This window comes from Pelodiscus sinensis, chromosome 3 (genome assembly GCF_052426305.1).
Source record: "Pelodiscus sinensis isolate ZL-2025 chromosome 3, ASM5242630v1, whole genome shotgun sequence".
Classification (NCBI taxonomy): Eukaryota; Metazoa; Chordata; order Testudines; family Trionychidae; genus Pelodiscus; species Pelodiscus sinensis.
The window spans coordinates 95,012,431-95,038,564 of NC_143054.1; the positions used below are offsets into that span (position 1 = coordinate 95,012,431).

Below are 26,134 nucleotides of genomic sequence, written 5' to 3' on the forward strand. Positions count from 1 at the left end.
CATTCCAAGTTGCACGGCAGGCAGTGATACAACTGCTTATTGGTCTGGGTTTAAACACCAAAGTGTCACAAAGGTGCCAATTAGAGAAGATAAGAAATTCACTGGGATTGTAAGAGAAGGAAGAAAGCCCTGGAATACTGAGTAATATAGTCTCCAGTCAGAAAGCAATGAAACCTTCAAATCATTTACTTCTGAAGGATCCCTACTCTTTATACCTAATAAGGTCTCAAGAGTTCTGGTTATTTCCCAGTTGGGTTTGCTCACTGTAAAATAGCCAGCATCTTCCAAATGTTTGTGTTTCCAACTAAATGCCACAAATACTGTGTTTTTATATCAAAAACAAGAAAAATGGTACCTAGAGAATAAACAAACTTTATTTTATAATAGTATTACAGAAAGCAAAATATCACTTAATACAACTTCAAGCTGCTATAAATCTAATTTGGCATCTTAACTATACACAGAGTCAACAGCAAAGAAATTGACATAGTAACAGGTTTCTATACAGGTTTCTCCAGTGGCAGCCTCAACAACTGATGTTGCTTTTTTATTGCCTACAAGAATGGACCCACACCTTTCCCTCAGTATTCTAAAAACCTGTATTGATTATTAAACAAACTATCTGGAGCACATACCTGCTCAACAACAGAAATGTCAGTTCTAACATGTAGACAATGAGGTTTAATAGAAAGCAAGCATTCTACACATGTATTTGATAGGGAAGTGTTGATGTTTGGAAATGTTAAGAAAAAAGCACTAAGGTTTTAAGCTGCCTGGGTCATCTTTTATTGGAAGAAGTGAAAGCATTTTTTTCTGTCCTTTTTGTCTTCCTTATCTGGAATGTTACAGACGGCAAAGTGTCTGTGAAAGAGTTGAGCATTGGCACTGTAGTGCAATAGGTTTCTGAAACACAGTGCTCAGTCAGAAGAAACTATTTTATAACTCTTTCTCTTCTATAGACTACCAGCACCTGTTCCCCAGAAAAAGGAGGAAACCCTCAGAACAGAAAGAGTTATAAGGTGTTAGTGAAAAAAAAATCCATCCAGTCAAAGCAAAAGTCTCATTTTTTCAAATTATATGAAATGTTTTGTTTTTACAAAAAAATCCTCTATTTTATGTTATCTGATAAAGTATATTTACTGGACTAATTTGAGAAAAATCTGTAAATTACTCCAGTAACAAACTTCAGTTGAAATGTTTGGAAAAAACTACATCTAAATTAGTCACAGATCCTCCTTCCTGCACAACTTCACCTGTTCCAGTGAACAAGCATAGTCAGAATACTTTTTGTTCACTCTAATATGGTCAAGAATTCTTTATAAAAAGGGCAGGTAGTTGTGCAAATAAATCAATCTCCCCTAAAACCTTAAAAAAGCTAAAAATGTTAAGAAGTGGTTATAAAAATAAACAAGAATGATGTAAGGGAACTATATGGACCAGGGTAGTTAAGGTAGTGTTTGGTGTTGGCATTTCAACCTTGAGTGTCTGGTCATTGTTGCTAGGCCTGGTGAATTCAATGGAGTAGTGGTGGTGTCTCCAACTTGGAATGGTTAAAGTTCGTCATAGTCAAAGTAGGTGGCTTTAATTCTAAAAAAGAAAGAAAAGAACATTAAACATTCACGAAGAAGGCAGTCTTAAAAACATACTGTCACCTACCAGAACATAAGCAGCTAGATTGGATCAGACCAAAAGCTCATCTAGCTCAGAATCCTATTTGCAGACAATGGCCAATGCCAGGTGCTTCTGTGGGAATGAACAACACAGGCAATCCTGAAGTAATCCATTCCTTGTCACTTATTACCAGATTCTGGCAAGCAGAGGCCATTAGAGTCCAGAGGTTGTTTTTCCAGGCAGATCTTTCATTTCAGTTAAACCTCATGAGTGGTACAAGAGCTACTTTCCTAAGTGATACAAGACTGTCTTCCTCCTCACTCATAGTTCAAGTATGTGGTAATACCTTGCTGCTCCGGTACACTTGCTGTTTCCTGTAAATCCCTCCCACCTATTTTCTTCATGTTTAATAGTATCTCAGTCTGTTGCAGCTCACACTATTTTTGTGACATTTAATAGTTCTTTTAAAAGTCTGCTAGAAGTTTTAATCTACAATTTATTGAAATTTTTTTTTTTCATTTAGTAAGTTCTAGGTATCCAGGTGGTCTTTTCCATCTCTATCAGGAAGGCACTACCAAATTCATAGGCCTTTATGGTCAATTTCAAAGTCATAGGATTTTTAAAATAATAAATGTCATGATTTCATGTATTTAAATCTGAAATTTCATAGTATTTTAATTGTAGGGCTCCTGGTGCAAAAAGGACTTGTGGGGGCAGGGTTTCAAGAGAGGGGGCTGAAATACTGCTACCTTTATTTCTGTGCTTTCAGAGATGGGTGCATTTTTGGAGCACATTTTTCATGGCCATGAATGTGGTAGGACCAAACACAAAAGGAAAACATCAAAGAATTCTTCTCCAGTCATAGCCAGGGCAGAACCTTGACTGGTTTAAGTGCAAATAATCAAGACCGGATGTCTTTCTGCAAGATATGGCTTTAGTTAAACACAAGTTACTAGGTTCAGCAGAGTGGTAACTATGTAACGATAAATAGTGATATACAGGAGGCGATCTAATAGTCCTTTCAGGCCTTAAAAATCTGTGAAGGAAAGCATTTACAAACGAAAGCTGGGAAGAGGACCTTGTTATTTAGAATTCCATCACACTGGTCCTATTTGTGTCCCATATAATCTTTTCAGAGAAACAGCTATTTTGGAATTGCTGAACTCATTCTGTAGCAAGCAAGCATCCTGTGAAATGTTGCAAAACACTGCTTTGTAACTACAAGTGACAGTTTTATACAGGCACAATGTATGTTAGACCTTTAATGGGCACAAAGGACTCTGCTTATTTACTTGCAGGATTTTCTCCTTCCCTATGCTGCATTTTGACAAAAGATTTTACTTTCTCTTCTCAAGGAGAATCAATTTCACAGCTGGTCACCACTTCACTTTCCTTTCAACGGAATCACATTGCAGCCTTTCATGTCAAGATAATTTCTTCTTCCCACAACACATACCCAGGAGATTCTCATAAGGGAAACTATTCCTTTTTCTTTTTACAATGGGTTATTCATTGGCAAGATACTTGGATTTTAAGAACATCCAAAAATTGCTAAAAACTGTTCATAACACATCAAAAAAGAGGCAGTGCTTGCCCCAAAGGCCTTAAAAATCTACACAGGTAATACAAGCAATAAAATTACTTGATAAACTGCAGAAGCAACTAGAAAAATCTTTGTTTCCATGTGGATCAGATTACCTGGGTGTAGGGTAAAAATTTCTGAGGAAGGCTATGGTATTCTGTTAAGAACTCCTATTCTAAATTTCAAGTCTGGAACAGGCACACAAACACCTATACCACTTAGCCCATCGGGGGAAGGTCATCATAAAGATAAATACCCAGACAATTACATCCCAGGGAAAGGCCCTATGGGTGAGAGACAGACATAACACATTACAGTAAAACTCCGTTGGTCCGGCATCTGACGGTCCGGCACTCCTGATGGTCCGGCACCATCAGGAACCCGGAAGTGCTCCGGGCAGCCGGACCATTGGAGCTGCTCTGCCCCCAGCTTCCCCGATTCAGCCACTGCTAAAACTGACCAGCGCTGAATCCGGGAAGCAGGGGGCAGAACAGCTGGAGTGCTGTCGGGTAGGTCCAGTAGCGCTGCCCCTCAGGGCTGCGGGACCAACCCGGCAGCACCCCAGCTGTCCCAGATTCAGCCGCTGCTGAAATTGACCAGCGGCTGACTCCAGGAAGCCCGAGACAGAGCTAGAGCAACTTCCTGGAATCAGCCGCTGGTCAGTTTCAGCAGCAGCTGACTTGGATACACCTGCGACAGAGCAGCTGGGGTGCTGCTGGGTTGGTCCCCGCAGCGCCGAGGTTTGGCACTACCAGACCAACCCAGCAGCCCCCCAGCTGCTCTGTCCCAGGCGTCCCGATTCAGCCGCTGCTGAAACTGACCAGGGCTGACTCCAGGAAGCCCGGGGCAGAGCAGCTCTGCCTCTGGCTTTCTGGAGTCAGCCGCTGATAAGTTTCAGCAGCAGCTGACTTGGGGACCCCTGGGGCAGAGCAGCTGGGGTACTGCTGGGTTGGTCCAGTAGCACCGCTCCTCGGCGCTACTGGACCAACCCAGCAGCCTTCCAGCTGCTCTGCCCCAGGCGTCCTGATTCAGCCGCTGCTGAAACTGACCAGGGCTGACTCCAGGAAGCCCAGGGCAGAGCAGCTCTGCCTCTGGCTTTCTGGAGTCAGCCGCTGATAAGTTTCTACAGCGGCTGACTTGGGGACACCTGGGGCAGAGAAGCGGGGGTGCTGCCAGGTTGGTCTCGCGGCGCCAAGGGTCGGCGCTACCGGACCAACCTGGCAGCACTCCAGCTGCTCTGCTGCAGGCGTCCCCGATTCAGCCGCTGCTGAAACTGACCAGCAGCGGCTGAATCAGGGACTCCTGGGGCAGAGCTGGACTATCAGAAGGGAGGGTCCCCACGTCCCCACCCCACCTCAGACCCCTCATAGCCCCCCTTCTGATAGTCCTGCATATCTGATAATCCGGCACCCCCTGGGTCCTAAAGGTGCCGGATTATCGGAAGTTTACTGTAAATGGTTCTAGGAACAAATGAGTAATTGTCATGTACCCTTACTGCCTCTGCTTTAATCCCTCAGGTGCAACACCAGTGGATCACATAGCTAACAGACACATCGGCACTTGACACATAATTGACAATTGATGTCTGCTTTCTTTAAGTACTTTCCCCACCTCTAATACCATTAGCTCACAGATATTTACCTTCCCTCCTCCCCCCCTGCATCCCGCTTCTGTTCTGAAATGTGATTTGTCCTTTTCATATGTGTTCTTTTTTTTTTAATTGTATCCTTTGGTATATATGGTTGTGACTATTTTCTTCCACTATTTGATCTGAGGAAGTGGGTCTGGTCCACAAAAGCTCATCATCTAATAAACCATCTTGTTAGTCTTTAAAGTGCTACACAGTCCTGTATTTTGTTTCAGCTACACCAGACTAACACGGCTACATTTCTATCACTATTTAAAGTGCTACATAGTCCTGTATCTTGTTTAAGTAGATACAAAGGTATTCTGTAAACTATGGGCAGAAAACACTATGTAATCTTTAGATTATTGCTTTTATTTTGCTTATGGTTAGCACCTATCCAGGGGGTCTGGGATCTCCCCTTTTCCCCCATCACTTCATCTGCCCATCAACATCTTATATAATCCATTGTAACCTATTGTCCGGCAGTGTTCACCAAGCTTAACAGCACTGTGTGTAATAAACTCTCCTGCTTGCTTCATATACGGTGTCCAGATTCTGTTCCTACACTGGGGAATACCTCATCTTTTAAGTTCTGTTTATGCAATGTAGGAGGTTTAACAGTTGTCACCTCTTATGCTTCTACTTCAGTAGTACTAAACCTGTGACCTGCTTGCACACAACTGCGACCCATGTGATCCTCGTGTTTACAGAGGCAGTATATGTTCTGTGCAATAGAAGCGCACATAAAACACAGAGTTGCATATGCAGCCCACAATAGTAAATAGGTTGAGAACCACTATTCTACTTGGATTTAGCTATATGGACTAATTGTGAGTAGAAATCTAGCAATTTCCACCCAGTAGCTTAAATATTCAAAGTGAAAGATGCAACATTTCTTACTGTTAAATAGGGATGTAAGCGACTTATTTACTAGTCACTTCCCTGCCCCGTTGCTGCCTCTATTAAAGGCAGCAAGCGGGGGGAGCAGGAGCCGGTGCTGGGGGGGAGCCGGCTTAAAAGCTGGTTCCCCCAATCACTGTCTCTGCAGAGAGCAGCTGGGACCAGGCATGAGCTGGGAATCAGCTGAGTCCTGGCTTGTACCCAGTTCCAGATGCTGTACCTCTGCTTTTTTTAAAATACATTTAAAACGCTAGTATGTAGCAGGGGAACCCAGCATGAGCGGGAATCAGCGGTCACAACTCGTGCTGGCTCTTAATACATTTAAAAGACATTGTTTCAGCGGAGTTAGCTTCTGGGGCTGAGAGCTAACCCCGCTGTGGCTACCCGGCTTATCGTCTAATCGATGGAAATTCCTCTGACTAGTCAATTAGTTGATTAAACTAAATTTAACATCCCTACTGTTAAGTAGAAATAAGTGGACAGGATAGGGTTAAAATCCAGATAATTAAAACTATTCTTACAACAAAGAACTGCCACTGCAATGTAAACAAGCATTTTTTCATGCAAAGAAAATAGAATAAGTTTACACTGGTCTCCTGTAATTGCTAAGGGAAATAAATATGCATAAACAGATATGAATTTTTTGATCTGTTCTTTTTCTGGCTGAACTAATTTCAAGCTACTGAAAGATACCAAATGTACAGCAGCAATATAACAATCTTATTACATCATCCAGTATGGAGAAGAAACTCAATTTTCCTGTAGCCCAATTTGCCATATACACATACATACAAAGGTGAAGGGGGTTGTGTTTCCCATCACTTTTCCATTACCATAGTTGGTAAGAGGAATAAGGCTATTGAGAGACAAGACAGAATTCTGTATCTGTGACAGTTATGTGAATCAAGTTTTCTGCAGTTACTTTAGATTTACATTGGTTATATGGGAGAAGGGAATTTTAATCTATCAAGTCCTAAATACCTAAATTTTTACTACAATTAATTATATTTATAATTATAAAACTAAAATATCTAAAATATGAAGAAAAACTTGGGGATAAATTAACTGAATAGTGCTCCTAAAAGCTAAAGAACCTTTTATACACGCATGTATATTTGACACTAGAAACACAAACAATTCTGCTGAGACTCTGTATTAGCAGCTAACTGCCTACAAAATCTCAGTACATCAGTATTAATATTCAGTTGTCTGTACTACCTCGTTTCACTCACAATGCTGTGAAGCAACAGCAGCAAGGACAAAAGGCCCTTCTCCATTCCCCATGAAAATAAGATGGTTACCTTCTGTATAATTCAGGCCTTGATCAAGACCATTTATGGTGAATTGGTTACTGAGTGGTATAAATCACCCTCAGCTTTCCCCAGGATTATTAGATAATCCCCCTGGTTTTGGCCCAGATAGCTACATGGCTTAATTTAGAACATAACAGATAGTATCACATTTTATTTTGTACCTCATATGTATTTTGAATGGCACAAAAACATGTTGGGACTGTAAATTAAAATACTGGCACATCCAGCAAGATATCATGTTGATTATTACTACACTGTGAAATTAAATCAAGATAAAGAAAACATTCTAATTATTCATATCCTCAGTCAGTCCTGTATATAGCCAACAACAGTCAGTATGACTAAATGAAATGTGAGGAATCTAAATATAGCTACTGTTTTAAATTGACCATAATTTCACTACAGGTTGGACATCTGTGGTCTGGGATTCTCTGGTCTGACAACATCTGTGGTTCTGCCGGATCATGGAAGTTGCTGAACAAGAGAACCCCTGGACCACAGAGCCCCAGCCACAAAGGTTGCCAGCCGCAAAAGTTGCTGGGAGCAGAGCCAATCTGGTGGGCCAGCAGCCCATAGGCCTAATGGCCTGAGAGCAGAGAACCCATCCCGCAGTTTGTAGGGCTGGTGGCCAGGAGCAAAGCCCCACTAGCAGGCCATGGGCAGTGGAAACTAGCAGATGGTCCGGGGACAGCGTGCTGGCCGGGGCTGGTGACCAGGATGAGCTGGGAGGACTGACCTCCCCTGGTCCAGCAATCTCCACAGCTCAGGTCCCGAGGGTGTAGGACCAGGGAGGTCCAACCCATATTAACACTAGACAACCCAGAATAAATAGGAAGAATGTAAGACTAAAACAGTCTCACTTTTAAAACAGTAATTCTGCTTTTGACCCATAGCGATCTAGGTCATTTAGTTCTTTCATCACAGTAATAGTAGATTTTCCAGTTTCAAAAACTCAACAAGGATATGTTTTTTCCCAAGTTTCCTCACCACTGTAGGAACATACACTAATCCCAATCCCAAATGATATACAGTAATTTCCCACCTACGCAGAGGCATTCTGAAATGAGGACATAACAGACCAGGATTCCTTGAAACATGTTATTCAACTGATAAGCTACTTAAATACGTCATTTTCCAAATTGTTGACCCCTGATCTTGGAGGTTTTATGTTTTTGGGTAAAATACAATTTATTTGCCAAGCATGTTTATAGGAAAAATAATGGAAGTTTCTCAAGATGTAATAGCAAGTAGGAAAAACAGAAATAGTACGTTTTTTTAGGCTTTGCTACACTGAACTAGTTTAATATTGTTCTATGTGAAGCTCACAGGTAGTTGTTTGTGGTATGACAATGTAGTATACCACATTGTAGCATACCACAATGTAGCAGGTGACTTTGGGTTGCATTTTTTTGCCTCTTCATGATGACAGAACAATTGACATCAAGTTAACGGGTACACTGCAAGCTTTAAAATCCTCATATAAGGAAATCAGAAATGTTTTCTAATTTTGTTGCTAGTCAGATTATATAATTGCATGTAAATTGCACACTTATTTGTGGGGGAATTCTGCACCACTGCTCATGCACATTATTAATAAGCAATGTATATTTTTGATTTTTTTGCACAGAAAAATCTTCTGTCAGAAAGTTACTGAAGTTCTGTCTTTTGCTCACCAGAAGGCACTTTGGCACTGGAACAGAGCAGTCCTAAAAGAAAATATCTTTGACTGGAAAATTGCTGCAGTTCCAGCTTTTATCCAAAAGAGAGCATTGTGGCAAAAGGAAAGACCAGCAGCTCCCAACCAGGTAAGGAACAGAAAGATCCTGCCTTCTTCACAGCACGTGACAGGCTAGGTCAGAAGACATGGGTTATGGGGAGACAGCATGTGGCTGCGTGGAGGCGGGAGGAAGAGTCCAAGAGGGGCTCATAAAGGCTAGTGGGGAAGGACAGACTGGGACAGGGGCTGAATGAGAGTGGAGTTGCAGGACCACATGTGGATGAAGAGGTGAAGCAGAACCTCAGCAGGATTGGGGGGGGAGGCTGAATGGGGACACAGAGACACATGGGGACAAGGAAGAGGTACAAAGCCAGAATGGGGGAGTGGATGTCTGAGTAAGGGTGGAGGAACACGTGGATGGGATGGTGCAAGGACACACGGGAGTGAGAGAGATGTGCCTGACTGAATGACAGAGGCATGGAGTTATCCAGGTCTGCATGGGGGAAGCTCCTTAACAATCCCTCCCACCCCCCAAATAGTCTATTCCATACTTTTCCCATCCATATTCAACAATCCTCCAAGTTCACACCAAGACTCCTTTCTACCAATTATTTCCCTCTTCCTTAGTGCCTCTGTTTCACTGACTTTCCACTGCTTCTGAGTGGTGTGGAAATATAGTTCTGTACTGTGATTTAAATGAATCATTATTCAGAGTTCTATATTAAGATGCATCATTATCACCTCTAATATCATTAACTCACAGACATTTACTTTTCCCCCTCCCCATCCCCCTCCTATTCTGAAATTTGATTTGTCCTTTTCATATGTGTTCATTTTTTTTTAATTGTCTCCTTTGGTATATATGGTTGTGACAATTTTCTTCCACTATTTGATCTGAGGAAGTGGGTTTGGCTCACGAAAGCTCATCACCTAATAAACCATCTTGTTAGTATTTAAAGTGATAGATAGTCTTGTTTTTTGTTTCAGCAAGACCAGACTAACACGGCTACATTTCTATCAGTAAAGAATCTATTTGTCAAAAACATTTCCTGAATCTTTTTGTTGTCTGTATTGTGACAGGAATTTTGAAATAAATGAACAAAAATAATTGAAGCCGGTGTTTATACTGTGTTATTTTACAAATAAAATACACAGCATTTTGCAGAACATGAAAACACTGTGCACAAAATTTTTTATTTCTTGGTGCAGAATTCCGCCAAATAGAGTTAGGTGAATGACTCATAGGAAGAAGGTGGGCTGATGTTGCCTATGTCTGTGCCAGACGGATGAGTTAAGGGAATAAAAGGTTTGGATTCTTCCTTGCTTTCTTAGGTGTATCCAGTTGTAGAACAGCACACTGCTTGACCTAGGATCAATCTCCTGCTATGCACCACTAACTTTTCATCTATTTTTGTCACTAATGGCTTCCATGAAGTTGTAAGTATGAACAATGCAGACACCATTTTCCTGCACTTGCCTTATCTTATACTGACATTTTCTTCTACCATTCCAATTATAGTAGTTTGAATTAACTAAAGCTCGAAGTTTCTGAGTTTTACCAATTTCATCTCCTCAATTAAACCTAAGCGGCCATCTAAGTAAAGAATCTGTTGTCAATGACAAATGCATTTTGCAATTCTAAACACATGTATTGAGGTGCAAGATTTGACCAGGCTACAAAACCATTTATTTATTTCCCAGAGGGATTGTGGTGGGGTGGGAGTTAAGCATTTCAAAAGGTTGAGATGGTAAAATAATCTCTGCTAATGAATCTGATGCAGTCAGAGTAGAATCCCTTCACCACTACAGGGCTGTACAGTCTCCAGACCAGTACAATAACTATTCAAAACAATGGAACCCTAACCATAAGGCAAGTATGATAAGAGTACACATGGACAGGTGAGTAGGGAGTACACCTTGTATTTCATAGACTCTGCCTGAGTTGTGTTGCCAGCAGTATAGTTAGGTAACATGATGGTATGGTAAAGCAAATGCCATAACAGGACTTTATGACAAAACTGGTGTCCATTTTTATAGGATACTTGAAATTAAAACTAAAAATGATTGTCATGTTGGACTTTAGATAAAACCGCACGATATAGTTGGAATTATAAATTACTATTCTATGGCTCCAGTTTTCAGGGATACACATTATAGGTAAGTGTATGCTTTTTTAAAAGCTTCTACTGCAAAACTCAAGTATGTGTGTACTAAAAAAAGATGAGTCAACTTTTCAAACGGTAAGGTGTTTTAAGGACAGTTGTTAGGAATAAAGACCAATAAAGATGGCCTTATGGCTCAGGCCTACTTGTCCTATTTTGCTTGATGTTGCACGCTTTCTTACCTTGATCTTACTCCTCTCCTTCCTCAGCAAGTTCCGTTTCTTTATGCACCACTACTCTTGTGACAGACATGTCAGGGTGCTGCTCTTTGGCTTCTTTGATTGCCTGTGCCAATGCCTAAAAACACATCGGAAAGATTTAGTTGAACAATGGCAGAGTGAAATTAAAAACTGCACTGGAGCGGTGAGCTAATGATAACATATTATGATACCATATAATCATAATTGTACAGGACTAAAGCAGCTGGGCCTAAAGGGACTCAGGAAAGGAAACTGAAGAGGAACCCCAGATCCCTCCTTTTTCATCCAATTCTGGAAACTATATAAAAAATACCTTCCATCCATGTACAACAGATTTATATGCTGGTTCAGTGAATCATACCAGTGTAAGGCTGTAAGAGACCTTGAGAATTCATCTAAGTCCTTCCCCCACACTGAAGATGATAAAAGGGGAAAATCAGAAGCAACATCATGGTAGAGGTCTAGGATGCTAGGAATTATTAAGAAAGGGATAGAAAATAAGACACAGAATATCTTACTGCCTCTGTATAAAACTATGGTACATCCACATCTTGAGTACTGTGTACAGATGTGGTCTCCTCACCTCAAAAAAGATATTTTCGCCTTGGAAAGGGTTCAGAAAAGGGCAACTAAAATGATTAGGTGTTTGGAACGGGTCCCATATGAGGAGAGGTAAAAGTGATTGGGACTTTTCAGTTTAGAAAAGAGGAGACTGAGGGGGGATATGATAGAGGTATATAAAATCATGAGTGGTGTGGAGAGGGCAGATAAAGAAAAGTTATTTATTAGTTCCCATAATAGAAGAACTAGAGGTCACCAAATGAAATTAATGGGTAGCAGGTTTAAAACTAATAAAAGAAAGTTCTTCTTCACACAGCGTGTAGTCAACCTGTGGAACTCCTTGCCAGAGGAGGTTGTGAAGGCTAGGACTATAACAGAGTTTAAAGAGAAGCTAGATAATTTCCTGGAGGTTAGGTCCATAAAAGGCTATTAGCCAGGGGATAGAATTGGTGTCCCTGGCCTCTGTTTGTCAGAGGCTGGAGAGGGATGGCAGGAGACAAATCGCTTGATCATTGTCTTCGGTCCACCCTCTTTGGGGCACCTGGTGCTGGCCACTGTCGGCAGACAGGATACTGGGCTAGATGGACCTTTGGTCTGACCCAGTACGGCCGTTCTTATGTTCTTATGTTTATACACCATCATATCAGGAGTAGGCAGTAGATGAGGCACTTCTAGAACAGAAATATCCAACACACAAGATCTGGTGGTAATGGGGAATTTCAATTACCCCAAAAGCTGTTGGAATGAAATACGGAAAAACATAAAATGTCCAATAAGTTCCTTGAATGTGATAGGGACAACTTCTTGTTTCTGAAGGCGGAGAAAATAACTAATGGAGCAGTCATTTTAGATTTTGATTTTGACTAACTGGGAGGAATTCTGAATCTGGAGCTTGGGTGAAAGTGATCATGAAATGATTTCATGATTCTGAGGACAGTAAAAATTGAGAGCAGTAAAATAAGGAAATGAAGGAGACTATAATCTTTTGACCTGCTGCAGACTTACGGTTTGCCTAACAGACTGCACAATGTGTGAGTTTTATTACACGTAATTTCCCTGCTCCCAAAATTTATGGTAGGATTTTGCGGGGTATAAAGACTACTGAGAACAGAGGATAAACTCCTGTACTAGCTTCTTTGTGAAAAAATAGTATTTTCAGTGGTGAAATTTCTAAAATTAGTGTGTCTCATTTGGGATCTAATTGCTTAGATTCATTAGTGATTATTGCTTTATTTGCCATCATTTAATGGCCTTCACTTTCATCTTGGGAAGTCCAAAACCATTAGATAAAAGGACAATTCAAATATACCAGAAGGGACTGCAGAGTTTTTGGATTCTACAGGCCACATGGGATTTCAGTCAAAAATCTTGGGTAGCAACGTCCTAACTTAGTGAGCTGTGTTGCTGTGAAGCTGCAGTGTGTGAACACAATGAAAAATGCCAAAGAGGTATGTCTACACAGCAAAGTTATTTTGAAATAACGGCCCTCATTTTGAAATAACTTTCCTAGCATCTACACAGCTGAGCCACTATTTCAAAATAAATTTGAAATAGCAGAGTGCTTATTTCGAATTTGGCAAATATTCTACGAGGAATAACGCCAAATTTGAAATAGCTATTTCGAGATAAGTTCTGTGTAGACTAATAGGGGGCCTCCAGACTTCCTAGGGTGCTCTGGTGGCTACTCCAGCCTCAACCAAGAACACTTCTCTCCCTCCCCCCCATTCCCGGAGCCCTTAAAGGGGTAGATCTGGCTACAGTGCCTGTGCCAGGTCCAAGCCTGCCAGCCCAGAGCCAGCAGTCACTGCCCCTGACCCAGTGGCCCCAAAACATGAGCCAGCAAGCCACTGGCAGCCAACCCTCCACTGCTCCCCAGGAGTGGTCTGCCAGCTCCCAGGAGCCTTCCAGGGTCCAGAGAAGGCAGGTGCCTTTCTGGTCCAGGGTGGAGATCATGGATCTTATTCAGGTTTGGGGGGGGGATGCCCCCAACTTCCATGATCACTGTACTAGACAGAGGAATGAGGCTGTCTACGGCAGGATAGCCTGGCCACCAAAGGCCACATGTGAACCCAGGAGCAGGTTCGCATGACAATCAAGTTGGTCCGGTGAGACTCCCAACCCTGAGCTTCCCCTCCCCTTTCTTCCCCTTGCTTCCCCCTTCCAGTTCCCTCCTCCTAGGTTCCCCCCTCCTCCTTCTCCTCTCTCCCACCTTCTTTCCCCAGTCTCACCAGAGTTTCATTCCCTCACCCCCCTCCACCAGTTTTGTTAAATAAAGAGAGTTTGTGTTCATGAAAATACGTGTATTTTATTTGACATAAGAAAGGGGGGGTTAGGGAAGGGTAAGTGGAAGGATGTGAGGGAGGAATGAGGCACAAGCCCCCAGTGGGGCAGACCAGGGAGGCTCTTAGTGTTCCTCAGGGTGGAAGCTCTCCCGCAGGGCCTCCTGGATACCGACAGCCCCCCAATGGACCTCCTGGATGGCAACTTGCAGAAAGTGCAGGCAGGCTTGCAGCAATGTATCCAAGAGAAGCACCAGAGTGCCCAGGAGCAGCTCTGGCTCCATGTTGCAGAGTGCTGTGGTGTCCCGAGTGAGGGCAACCTGAGCATGCAGAGACAAAATGCTTTGCTGTCCCTCATCGAGATAGGCAAGCAAGCAGGGAAACCTGAGAACTGGCTGTCCGAGGGGGAGGGGGAGGGAGTGTCCCTTTAATCATAGACCTCAGATAGCCTCAGGCAGCAGCCCCACACAGTAAGTCCTGACCTGGTGCCCTGCTGGAACTGGTTCTGGCCTGCCTTAAATGTGATTCAGAGTCCACTCAGTCTGGACGTGCTACTTCAAAATAGCAAAATGCTATTTCAAAATGTATTTTATGTGTAGACATATTATTTCGAAATAAGCTATTTAAAAATAACACTGCTAGGAGAGAGAGCTGGAGCTAGTGTTTCATAACAGTGATAAATCCATGTACAGGCAGTCCCCGGGTTACGTACAAGATAGGGACTGTAGGTTTGTTCTTAAGCTGAATTTGTATGTAAGTCGGAACTGGTACATATTGTAGGGGAAACGCTAGCCAAACATTTCTCCAGAGCTCAGTTTTATTCTCCCACACCTCACTTCCCTCAGTCCTTTATTCTCAAGATCCTCCTTCCAGCTGACAGCGGGAGGTGTTGGAGTTGCCCAGGGGCGTCCGCGGGGCCAATGGACCCAAAGCTGGCGGGGCGGGGTGCCTCCCCCACTGTTGCCGCCTCCCGCGGCGCGCGCTTCCCCTGCGGCGCTCGGGGCAGCGCCGGCTGAACCGCCTGTCAGGGGGCGCGTCTCGGTGGTCCCGCAGCGAGAAAAGCCGCTCCGCGTCTCCCTTGTCTGCTGGGGGGAGGGGGAGCACAGCTAGTACGGGGTGCCTCCCCCACTGTTGCCACCTCTGGAGGTGCAGGGGGCGACCCCCCAGCAGTCCAGGAAGATGCAGAGCAGCTTTTTTCGCCGCAGAGGACGCGGGCGGCGGGACCGCGGCGCGTCTCGGCGGTCTGCTGGGGGGGGGGGGGAAGGGCGCAGCTAGTGCAGGGTTGCCTCACCCTGTTCATAAGTAGGGATCCGACGTAAGTCGGATTGACGTATCCCGGGGACTGCCTGTACAGTTTTAATGACTAACCAGCCTGTCCTGAACCTTAAAAAAAATACAGATTGAAGCAAAATAAGCATCTTAGCTTGGAGTACAGGGGGTTGAAGAGTGTCATTTCTTGAACCAATGGGGCAGAGGTGGGTAATATTTTTCGCAGGGAGGCCACTTAATGAATTTTGGTATATCGTCACAGGCCAGCTCCAGAAAAGGCAGAGCCTGGTGCAGAAGGGGCGAGGCTGGGGACTAGCCTTCCACTCAGAGTTGTCTGGGGCTGGAGGCTTTGAATTTAAAAAAAAAAAAAAACAGCAAAGGGCTCACAGCTTCCTGCCCCACCGCTACCACGTGCCTGGCAGACACCCAGGGTTACTGCGGTTATGTAAAGGCTCACGGTTCCAGGCTCTGCTGGAGTAGCGCCGCGACCATGAGTCAGGAACCATTTAAAGAGGATCCTGCTGCCCGAGCCACCACCTGGAAATTTGGTGGCACGAGCAGCAGGGTATAAATAGAAAGCAGCCAGATGCAGTCAGCAAGCCAGATCGAAGTGTTAGGTGGGCCGGATCTGGTCCCCAGGCCGCATCTTGCCCAGCCCTACAATAGAGTGATAGGGAGAGGAAATAAATAGAGCTGTGAAGGGAGACCGGAGGACTAAGAAAGAATGCCAAGATTAGAAAGAAGATGTACTGATTAAGGACAAAGAGTGTGGAGTCTTATTAAGAAAACATATGATAGATTTAAGAAACATTAGTACAGTTTGGTGCTTTCTTAAGCCTGACAAATTTACTACTAGTTTGCATTTAAGCAGCACTATGAAGTAGTTTCTAAGGGCCTAGTCTGTTTAGATAATTGTCATGGCTACAGGGAAACTACACTTTAGATCCCTTTAGTCCATCTTAGATGTACCTCTTAAGATAGTGGCTCTCAACCTTTCCAGATTACTGTGCTCCTTTCAGAAGTCTGATTTTTCTTGCATACTCCAAGTTTTAGCTCACTTAAAATTACTTGCTTACAAAATCAGACATAAAAATACAAGTACCATAGCACACTGTTACTGAAAAATTGTTTACTTTTCCATACTTTCATAGAATTATAAAATCAAGTGGACTATAAATATTGTACTTACATTTCAGTTTATAGTATATAGAGCAGTATAAAGAAGTAATTGTATGAAATGTTAATTTGTACTGACTTTGCTAGGGATTTTTAAAGTAGCCTGTTGTATAATTAGGCAAATAGCTACGTGAGTTGATGTATGCCTGGAAGACCTCTGTGTATCCTCAGGGTATACCCTTGTTGAGAACCACTGCCTCTGGCTTCCTACACCTCACTTTGGTAGAACCTTGAAGTCTAATCACTCAGGTTGAATCTCTCAGCTGATTCCCCAATGTTAAGGACACAACTCGCTCATTCTTCTTAATAATGATGTTCAGTGCCAACAGTCAAGAAGGACTCACTCTCCATGATATAGTCTGTCGGTATTATGAACTTCATAGATGCATTACAGAGTCAATGGTAGAGGAATCTTTTAGAAATGTGTGTCTGTCTGTGTCCATATGCAGCTTCCTCTTATCAAAACTTAAAGCAAGGTAAGGGTTTGGTTGTGCCAGGATAATGAAATGTGTCTGGAATTCAATTATTTCTTATAAAATGGAAAGTAAGGCCAGTAGGAGGGAGAGTTATACTGTAGAATGACCACAGGGAGGCAGCAATGGGTCAGAGATGGAGGCTAGAACAACTATAAACTCATTGGGCCTAAGGGGACAGGGGAAAGGGACAACCATCTACTATATATTTCAGATAGTTTGACTATGTGTCTGTATGTCCCTCAGCTGGGTGACATGCACCTCTCCTCCACCTTTGCCCGCTGCCATTGAGAGGTGCTTCTCACCTGGCCACAACCTGCTGTGGTGAGTCAGGGCTGGGGTTGTCTTCTCTCTCTGAGGCAACCTGCATACTGAACCTCTCACTGTCCCATCCCAGAACAATGGTTTAAATGAAGAAAAGTAAAAGTCCTATTTGAGTTAAAAGACCTGAACAACGCTATGTAAATCTTCTAATACGTCATAAGCGAAACACCATGGTGAACTTTGGTACAAAAATGTACTGTGTAGTCAATACTTACAACTTATTTTTCTGCTTCATAAGATTTATTTCAGTGTGAGAGGAGGACATGGAGCAGAGTGGAGGAATAAATGGAGTTTTACTAAAGCAAAGGTATTGTCCAACCTTTTCTGATGTCCCAAATGTATTAAATACATTTCAGAGTAGACATAACCCATGTCTAATGCTAAACAGCTCTGGCATTTAATTACAAGCTTCAAGGAGAGATTGAATTTGTCATGAGCCACTTAGTACAGACACATCAAAATCTGAAATTAAATTTACTTGAAGCCCTCAGTACATGACAATTAAGAAGTGAAAATTAAATCCCTACTTGCTGATTTGTATACCTACCATCAACTTAGAAACCGGCTCCCTTGAAACAATGTAAAGTGCAGACTTTCTTGCCTAAATAACTCGGCGATAGTTAATTATTTTTTGTTTCAACTCTGTCATCATTGGCTCTTAAATGTAAAGTTATGCAAATAATCTGAGCAATTGTGATCCCAAGGGACAAATAAATGCGTTCTTATGATTTTCAGTTCTCCACTTTTCAAAGTCTTTAGGTGAAACAATATTATAAGGCCTCTCTCACATGAGCATGAAAAAGATGTGCTTGGTCTTGGATATCTAGCACTAATAAAGATTAATTTATCTGTGCAAGATTCCAAAGGGATTCACAGTTCAATTCTGTGCTTAATTTATTGCTCATATACATGAAAACACTATGAAATGTTGGTTTTCTTGATATGAAAGGAAAGATATTGGTGGCCTAATATTCATCTAAACTTGCATCATCACACAGAAGACTAAGAAGACTATCCTGGAAACCGATTATACCACAATTGATTGATGGAATTGGCTCTCTCAATATCTATCAGCTCCTATGAATTCTGCTGATCTCTTCTGTGGAAGCCAAGGGATTTTTATGTAGCCATTTTGACCTTTTGGTTAGCCTAACTCATGCTAACTCTGAGACCTGACAACACAGAGTATTGTGGAGACGCTGTTTTTGCCTCTTGTCTCTCTTGTGCTTGAAATAAGGGTAGAATGCTGACTCTAGTGAAGACCTTGAGATAAGGTGGCATCTGAAGGGAACTGTTTATTGATATTATATATAAACAGACAGTATATATATTGGCTTCTAATTGTTTTGTATTTGATGATCTGCCTAGCAGCAGCTTCTTCCCTTGCAATATTGATCGAATAAATTGTCTCTGACTACTTGTTGCTTACAAACGCAGAGTGAAGGCCTGTTTTCTTCCACACTTCCCTCTTTGAATTTCATAGATCTCAGTGGACCATGGATGGCATACTGTAAAAGGGACATGCATATGTACTCACCTGGTCATGGTCAATATCTGCATCTCCAGTGATGACAATGCGCTTCTCAATCCTTGTTTCTGATACTCCACCTTTTACTGTCTACAGATGGCAAAAAACAAAGACATTCATCTTTAAAATGATTCCATATAATTAAAGAGGGAGGATCACAAAACACATCTATTACTCTCCAGTGCACTGTGGGAATGGAGAATTGGTGTGAAAGAACAGCAGTTAGTTACAGATTCTTGGTGCTACATCCTGTTTATGGCTAACTGTATAGCAGTGGTGTCCAAGAGGAAGTTGCCCTAAAAGATGAACCCACAGAGAAGACCCTAAGATATATCAGAGATCACATTCAGTTAGATATGGAAATGGGGTTGATAGATCAGGGTTCTAAGTCTTCTTTGTCACTTTTCCACACAATCCCACCACTATTGGTGCATGGTTCTTTTACAGTTCTGACTTTTGTGCATCTTTCTGCCTCATCAATTAACCATATAATTTCAAATGTCCGATGATTGCTTCATTTTTGTCTCCACAAATAGTTTGTATGGAAGATACTACAGATGATAAAACTGTATTGTAATTTTTATCATTATTTAGCTAGAGATTAGATTAATTTATTCCTGTGAGAATATTATAAACTGATTGATTGTTTTTTTATGACTGTTACGAAAGGATTTCCATACAGCAATCAAGAATAATATTGAGATTGGAGGTACAAAATTTTAAGATAATTTATTTTGCATTAATCAAGATAAATGAGGTATAAGATATCCTAGATACTGTGAGTCCTTTAAGGATTCCAGAGGAAGATTTAAATCCTCTTGGCAGTTTCTGTATTTCAAATAGATGAATGAAAAATTCTGGGTAGAAAAATCTGAGCCAGAAGGTGATCAGACTATTTGGAACTAGGGCCACAAATATAGTGGTTGTACTTATATAGAGGCTGTTAATAATGGTGATATAGCAAATTTCCTATCAGATATCTATTCCATACATCTCTTTGACCACCTGATGACAAAGTATCATCTAATTTAATTTTCAAAATATGGCTTCTTTCAGTGAGATAATGTTCTCCAACAAGTTTTCTGGCTCCATGTGTACATCTGATAAGAGAATGAATTCTCCTGTTGGACCAGATGTGGCATTTTATTATACAAAGTCTTTTTCAAGCCTCTGATGGTGCTGAAGAATTCTAACAGCAGCAGGAGCTGTTCGCCAATGAGAAGCTTTCTAATGAAACACTTAAATACAGAGTTCGGCGTTTACTTTTGGTGACTTTCACAGGACAATTTCCAAATGCCCTTTGCTCCTGACTTGCACTTTGATTACATTTATTCTCTTTAGGTTATTCCATTAGGAACTTAATTCTGTGAGTACTAATTACTATTCAATATAATCAAGATTCTTGTCTTCAAATAGAATGTTTCATCATAAACTGGAGTCCTTCCTGAGTTTTCCCTTCTAGAACTGCATTATATGGTTGTCAGAATTCAGTAACGCTTTTAAAACAAATACATTTTTCCTGAACAGTGAATAGAAATAAACACACTTGTCAACTGGAAGGAGGAGACAAAGTGACACATAGGACAGAAATGGAAAAAGATCCAACTTCGTGCTATGAGCTTCTTGACTGTCTCTGAATGCTAAAGTAATCCAAGGCCCCCAGTAACAGAATGTACTCAGAAACTTAACCCAAATTGATCAATGCAGTCCCAAGACAGAATGAGTAAAGAGGAACGAAGCCAGAAGACAAGTTGTTTCAGCATATCTATCCCTGGAGCTAACTCCATTTCTGGGGAGTCAAAACTCATTCACATTAATTACCCCTTCCCCTGGCAGAATCCCCATCAAAGATCATCAAGAAGTGAGATGAACAGAGACAGAAAAGGCTGGGTGCCAAGGAACATGCCAAAAATCCAAAAATGCCAGAAAAAAAAAGCAGCAGCACATACTGCAAACTCTGATATCTCTTCCCCAGCTCTTCCTCCTGATTTCATCTGTGATGCTGCATTAAAATTTGGTTTAGGGAAGTCAATTTAAGCACAGAACTGGGCATGGCATGGACTATTTTAAATATTTATTCAATGTTCTGTGAGGAGCAATGTTTTGAAAGAACCAATGTACCTCTTGACAAGGGTCATTTTTTAACCCTCAGAGAAGTTGTCAGTTTTACCTTAGTGATGTGTGTGGTTGTAGTTGTAGAAACTGATTCAGACGTGATAGTCTGCGCACTCAACAGCACACCAGCATCACCACCTGCGCTGCCATCGAACTGAAGACAGTTGGGAGAAGAAAAATAAGTTTCATTTTCATGCCCAGGGATTAAAAACTTGTGTGTTAACAGATGATAGTTAATGCAACCTTCACTACTAATACCTACATAATTCTGCTTTAGCTCAAATATGTCTATGTTCTGTTACCTATGTGCTTGCATGGATTTGTTGGCAAACAGAATGACCACATGAAGACAAACACATTAGATACATGAAACACTACTCTAGCATAAAAGCTACTTGGTTTGCTGAATTGCATCAAACATTTTAACATGATGTCCACATTCCTTGTGGACAAAATTATAATCAAAGTTATTCCTCCCTTTTGCAAGCTCAGAGGTGAGTTAAGTCAGATCTTTAAATGCATACATTTTAGACAACCAGATCAACTTTCAACGTTAGAATGATACTTGCTATTTTAGCCACTTAGAGTCATTTTTAAATTGTTTCACATCAACAAAATAATAAATGCCACTATAGGGAAGTTTTGATTTGTAAAAAACCATTACCATATTATCATATCTCCTGAATTTGGAGTTGATTATAAAGGCCAACCTGTAAACAGCATTATAAGTAATATTTCAAATCACATCTTTCCTTTACCTGTGGAGATTCATATGTGATGGTTTTAGTCTCCGTTTGAACAATGGGGACTTCTTTGGTGGAGATTTCTGTTCTCTGTGTGGCATCTGAAATGGTCACCATTTCTGTTTTTACTACTGGAGGCTGTAGTAGAAGACACAGGATACAATCAATCCAAGGACATATGACAAAAATTTGCATAGTGGGCTAAGGTGGAATAGAACAAAAATAGAAGATTGTAGTGACAGAATAAATATTAAGAATGCCTCCCACACAAACCACTGTGAGAAAAATAAATACAAAGATAAAACAAATATCATACTAGCCCTTTAATAAGTGATTATCACTTCAACAATACTTCAGATGTGTTTAAAATGTGTGAAGAACTATTAGTGGGAGAATCTTAGTTCAGCTACAGTTTCTTCCATCAAATAAAAGTTGCCAGGGTTACATAAAATAAGCCTTGCATTTAAAATGGAGAATGAAGTTACTACAATATTTGGCACATATCCCTAACAGTGGATAAAAACTTGCAATATTTTCTCAGCAATTCTAAAATTTAATTTAATTTATTTTTTTAATGTAAACAACTTCTGGAATAGAGAAAACTACTGTCTATAGATTTTAATAGCTTAGCTTCATGTCTAGGCTAGAGTACCAACTGTTTTCCTCTGAAAACAAAACTGTTAAAAGCCATTTTAATTCTTGTTGTAGTGGATATTTTGTCAGTGTTGTTCTCTGCTTAGAAATCAAAGAGCAACAACAAACTAGAACTTGCAAGTCAGTAGAAACTATGACGTGTCTGTTGGACCAGATTTTTAAAGGAATACAAGGTGCCGAAAGGGGCAGATCTAGTGAGATTTACAAAGGAACCTAAATACCTAACTCTCATTCATTTCATTTAAATAAATGGGAGTTAGATGCCTAGGTGCTTCTGGAAATCTCATTAAATATCTTTCCCACTAAATATTTTGTTTATATTCTTAGAAAGGGAGCGTAGAGACCAATATAACCTTGGAGAAGCCAATTTACTCTCATTGTGAGTTGCAAGAGCTCTTTACTTAGATGAGAGGTATGGGGCCTCTTTAGAACAATTTCTGAACTGGTCTTCAACTGGGACTCAATACAATGAGGAAAACCTGCCATACATGATTGAAGGGTGACACCAAGAAAAGAATTCCCCAGTGGCAAAGTTTCACAGAGGTACAAGATCATTTACACTCCGTTTTATTCTTCTTCCTTCAAAAATCCATCTAATTATTAATCACATTAAACCTGTTTCTATACTAAAACAGATGGACATGATTCCTTGTGGAGCCAATTCAAGCTTCTATAGTTATCTAGTAATAGAGGAAGCTGCTATACAGCTATGATAGGTGTATTATCCCTTTACTGCTTACCCTGCCCTAACTGTAGGTGCTCTTACTACTCTTAGCAAATTGTATCAATAGCAGTTCCAGGAAGTGTTTTCATTGAAAAAAAAATTAGAGGAAGAAAAGTCTGAATAGTAAGAAAAAACTGAAAATGCTGTGACAAATTGCTTTTAGCAAATGTAACATACATAACTTTCCAGCTACACTTATAAGTAAAGGGTGTGTGTCATAAGCAACCAACAAAACAGACAAGACAAGACTTGAAAACATTAAAAACATTCAACAAAAAGTAAAAATAAATTGTAACAAGGAAAAAAAGGAGATGGTACAGTCATAGGAAGGTTTGCTTTACTAGGAAATTCCTATTCATTCCAGCAAAAAAAAACAGAAACCATGACTGGAGTAGGCAGTTTCACTGCATATCAGTGGTTTCCCCCTTCCATAATATTTGAATCTTGGTGAATACTGAAGAGCTGGGATAACAGGAGAAGAAGAAAGGTGGGTATATTTCCACCCCATAACATAACATATCTATATACTCTAGTTCTCAAGCTGTGCTACCATTTACCTCAGAACAACAAATTATTTCTGGCACAACATCAATATCAACATGAGACACATCTCCGTTTATTCTGAGCTGTTCATCTTCTGCTCTCAGGTCTTGTTTCTCCTCTTCCATTACATTCTTCTCTCCAACTTTTATGGCAACTGCATTTTCCTGGGCCAAAGCTTTTGCTGTAATTTGGTTGTGCTCTACTGTTACTTTTATTTTACTGCCTTCTTGAACAGTTTCCTCACTTTGTATTGTTTTTGTTGCACGCTCCTCCTTTCCTTTGGCATCTTCGTTTTCTTCTTGTTCTTCCCTTATAGTGTCCTTAGCCACCCTGTAGTGTGGCTGATACTCTCCCACCACTTCATCCTCACTCTCACTACTGCTGCTGCTATCAGATGACAATGAAGAAGAGTCTTTTTTTGACAGATGTTCCACCTTACGGGTCTCCCCAGCATCAGTGACAGCTTGCATTTTCCCTCTGTTGAGTTCCTCTATGACTACTGTCTCTTCTATCCCAACCTCAGCCTGCTTCTTCTCCTCCACTACGTTCAGAGTCTCATGTGAACTCTGCACAAAAAACACGGATGAGGAAAAACAAAAGTACAGCATATGAATAAATCAAAATGATGAAAACAAGATGAACTGATGGCTGGTTCATTTCATGTAGAAAACAAAGGGGACTGTGATGGTTAACTGAAAAAAGGAAAGAAAGAATGAAGGTGGATGAGAAATGTGAAACCAGAGTTAACTACGGAAAAATCAGTAGAACCTTATCAGCATTGCTGGGTCCAGCGCAAAGCCCTTCTGCTCTGGAAGCAAGTTTCTGTGAAACAAAAAGCAACCAGAGGACACAAATCAATAAGCCTTTTCAATACCAGATGAAACAAACATTTAACACATCATAGACAAAACAATGAAAGAGTGTCTGCATAACACCTATTGAAGACAGTACTGTCTGCATAAAAAGGGTATGCGTTTTAAAAACTCTGTGGGCATTACTATGTTTGATACAAGATCTATGAAGAATTTACAATTGTTTATTTTCTACAAGCAATTCTTTGATCTAATTTATAAAATATCTATTTAACATTTTGGATACCATCAACTGGGATCATGTAAGATCTTTGCCAAAAGATCCAGAACAGAAGCATAAATAACAGACAATGCTACTTCCTAGAAGGATAATTAATTATTTATTAAAAACAGCTAAAATCAGTTATTAAACAGCAAACAATTTACTGTGTATATGAAAAGGGGAAAAAGTCTTTAGACACTATTCTAATGTCAGTTTATTCTCTCTCACTCACACACACAACTTGTATTTTTAAATGTTTTGATGCCTGTATTTTATTTAATCTGTTGCTTTAAGAAATTTAGTAGATCCTTTCAATCATTTTGCACAATTTAATAGAATACCACAATGAGAACTTTTAGAATATATTGATGTGAGAATGTCAAAGGAACCATGGTTCAAGATTGCCAAGAAGATCCTATAAAAACCCCATTTGGATAGTTCAAAACGTGAGATTAAAGAAATTCTATTAGTGTTTGTACCGTAATAAAACAATTTGTGATAGTATGTATGTATGGTCATACTATGTCAAAGGAATTTTATCAGATTTAAAGAACCATAAATATTAAACAAATATATTAAAGCAATGTTCAGGATCAAATGCACAAAAGCAAAAATATCATTAAAACCAGCACACCATCTGTGACTTAATCAGTTTTGTTTACCAACTGCAGTATGTATAGGGTATGATCGTGCATTCCTGGAGAATCAAAAATGAGAGTCAAGAGATATTTTGTGAAAGCTAAGAGCAGAGGATCAAGCCTTCAATTTACTGTGTGACACTCCCTCAACCTAAACTAAGTTAATATTTGCTGAACGGTTTTGAAACACTGGGATTGAAAAAAAAAATTACCTTCATGTGGATTTTTGTTTTTGTGGATCTATATCTGAATGTTAACATTAAATTTCAACTAGTTTATATCTGATTAATCTATTTCTCCTCTATATTTATTATTTGTTATATAAAATATAATACATGAATGTAATTTCTTAGGGATAAACAGCATCATATAGGGCATCTTGTTTAATTACTAGATGATGAAAATATATGCAAAATTTATCTGAGATGTTAGTGAATACCCATTTCTGTAGGAATGACATTATAGGGTGAGGAAAAAAGCAAATAAGCACCTCAGGCAGTTGTAAGAAGGGTGAGGCAGAAAGCATTTCAGAAGGTACATTATCTTTCACAACAGTGCCCTCTGCTGTCCTTGCGGAGGATGAAGTGAAGGTAGATTTCATGCTAGTAGAAAAGCCCTCTTTACTAAATAAAATTGATGTTATTTCCTCTTCTAGGCTCTAGACAAGTTATAAAATGCAAAGCAAAGAATTAAAATAGTAGAAGACACAACAATGACCTACAAAAGAAAGAAAGGAGAGATTAGGCAAGAAAGAAAACAAATAGTACATAGAAACGGATTCACTTCTGAAATAATTCTACAAGATCTAAGGAAAAAACTAAATATGCCCCTTAAAAGGAAATATGTGACAGTATGGCAAGCTTTAATGACAACAACCTGATGTGTAACAAAGAAATGACAAAATTTAGCTATGCTAAAATA

At 40.5% G+C, this 26,134-nt stretch overlaps 1 protein-coding gene across 17 annotated transcripts in view; it reads right to left on the bottom strand.

The window, feature by feature from the left end:
- Positions 1–354: 354 nt before the first annotated feature.
- Positions 355–26,134, bottom strand: part of EPB41L2 (erythrocyte membrane protein band 4.1 like 2) — a 285,536-nt gene continuing 259,756 nt past the window's right edge. For 9 of the 17 annotated variants that reach the window (XM_089777259.1, XM_075924166.2, XM_075924164.2 and 6 more), the window contains 7 exons: positions 24,270–24,323; positions 23,516–24,067; positions 21,596–21,718; positions 20,893–20,991; positions 18,732–18,812; positions 11,095–11,209; positions 355–1,587 (listed from right to left, as the gene is read on the bottom strand). In XM_089777259.1, the coding sequence (XP_089633385.1) occupies positions 11,102–11,209; positions 18,732–18,812; positions 20,893–20,991; positions 21,596–21,718; positions 23,516–24,067; positions 24,270–24,323 (1,017 nt within the window). In that variant the 3' untranslated portion in view covers positions 355–1,587; positions 11,095–11,101. Of the gene's footprint in view, positions 1,588–11,094; positions 11,210–18,731; positions 18,813–20,892; positions 20,992–21,595; positions 21,719–23,515; positions 24,068–24,269; positions 24,324–25,703; positions 25,872–26,134 lie in introns of all 17 variants that reach the window. The other 8 variants (XM_075924173.2, XM_075924170.2, XM_075924169.2 and 5 more) reach the window with 4 other exon arrangements.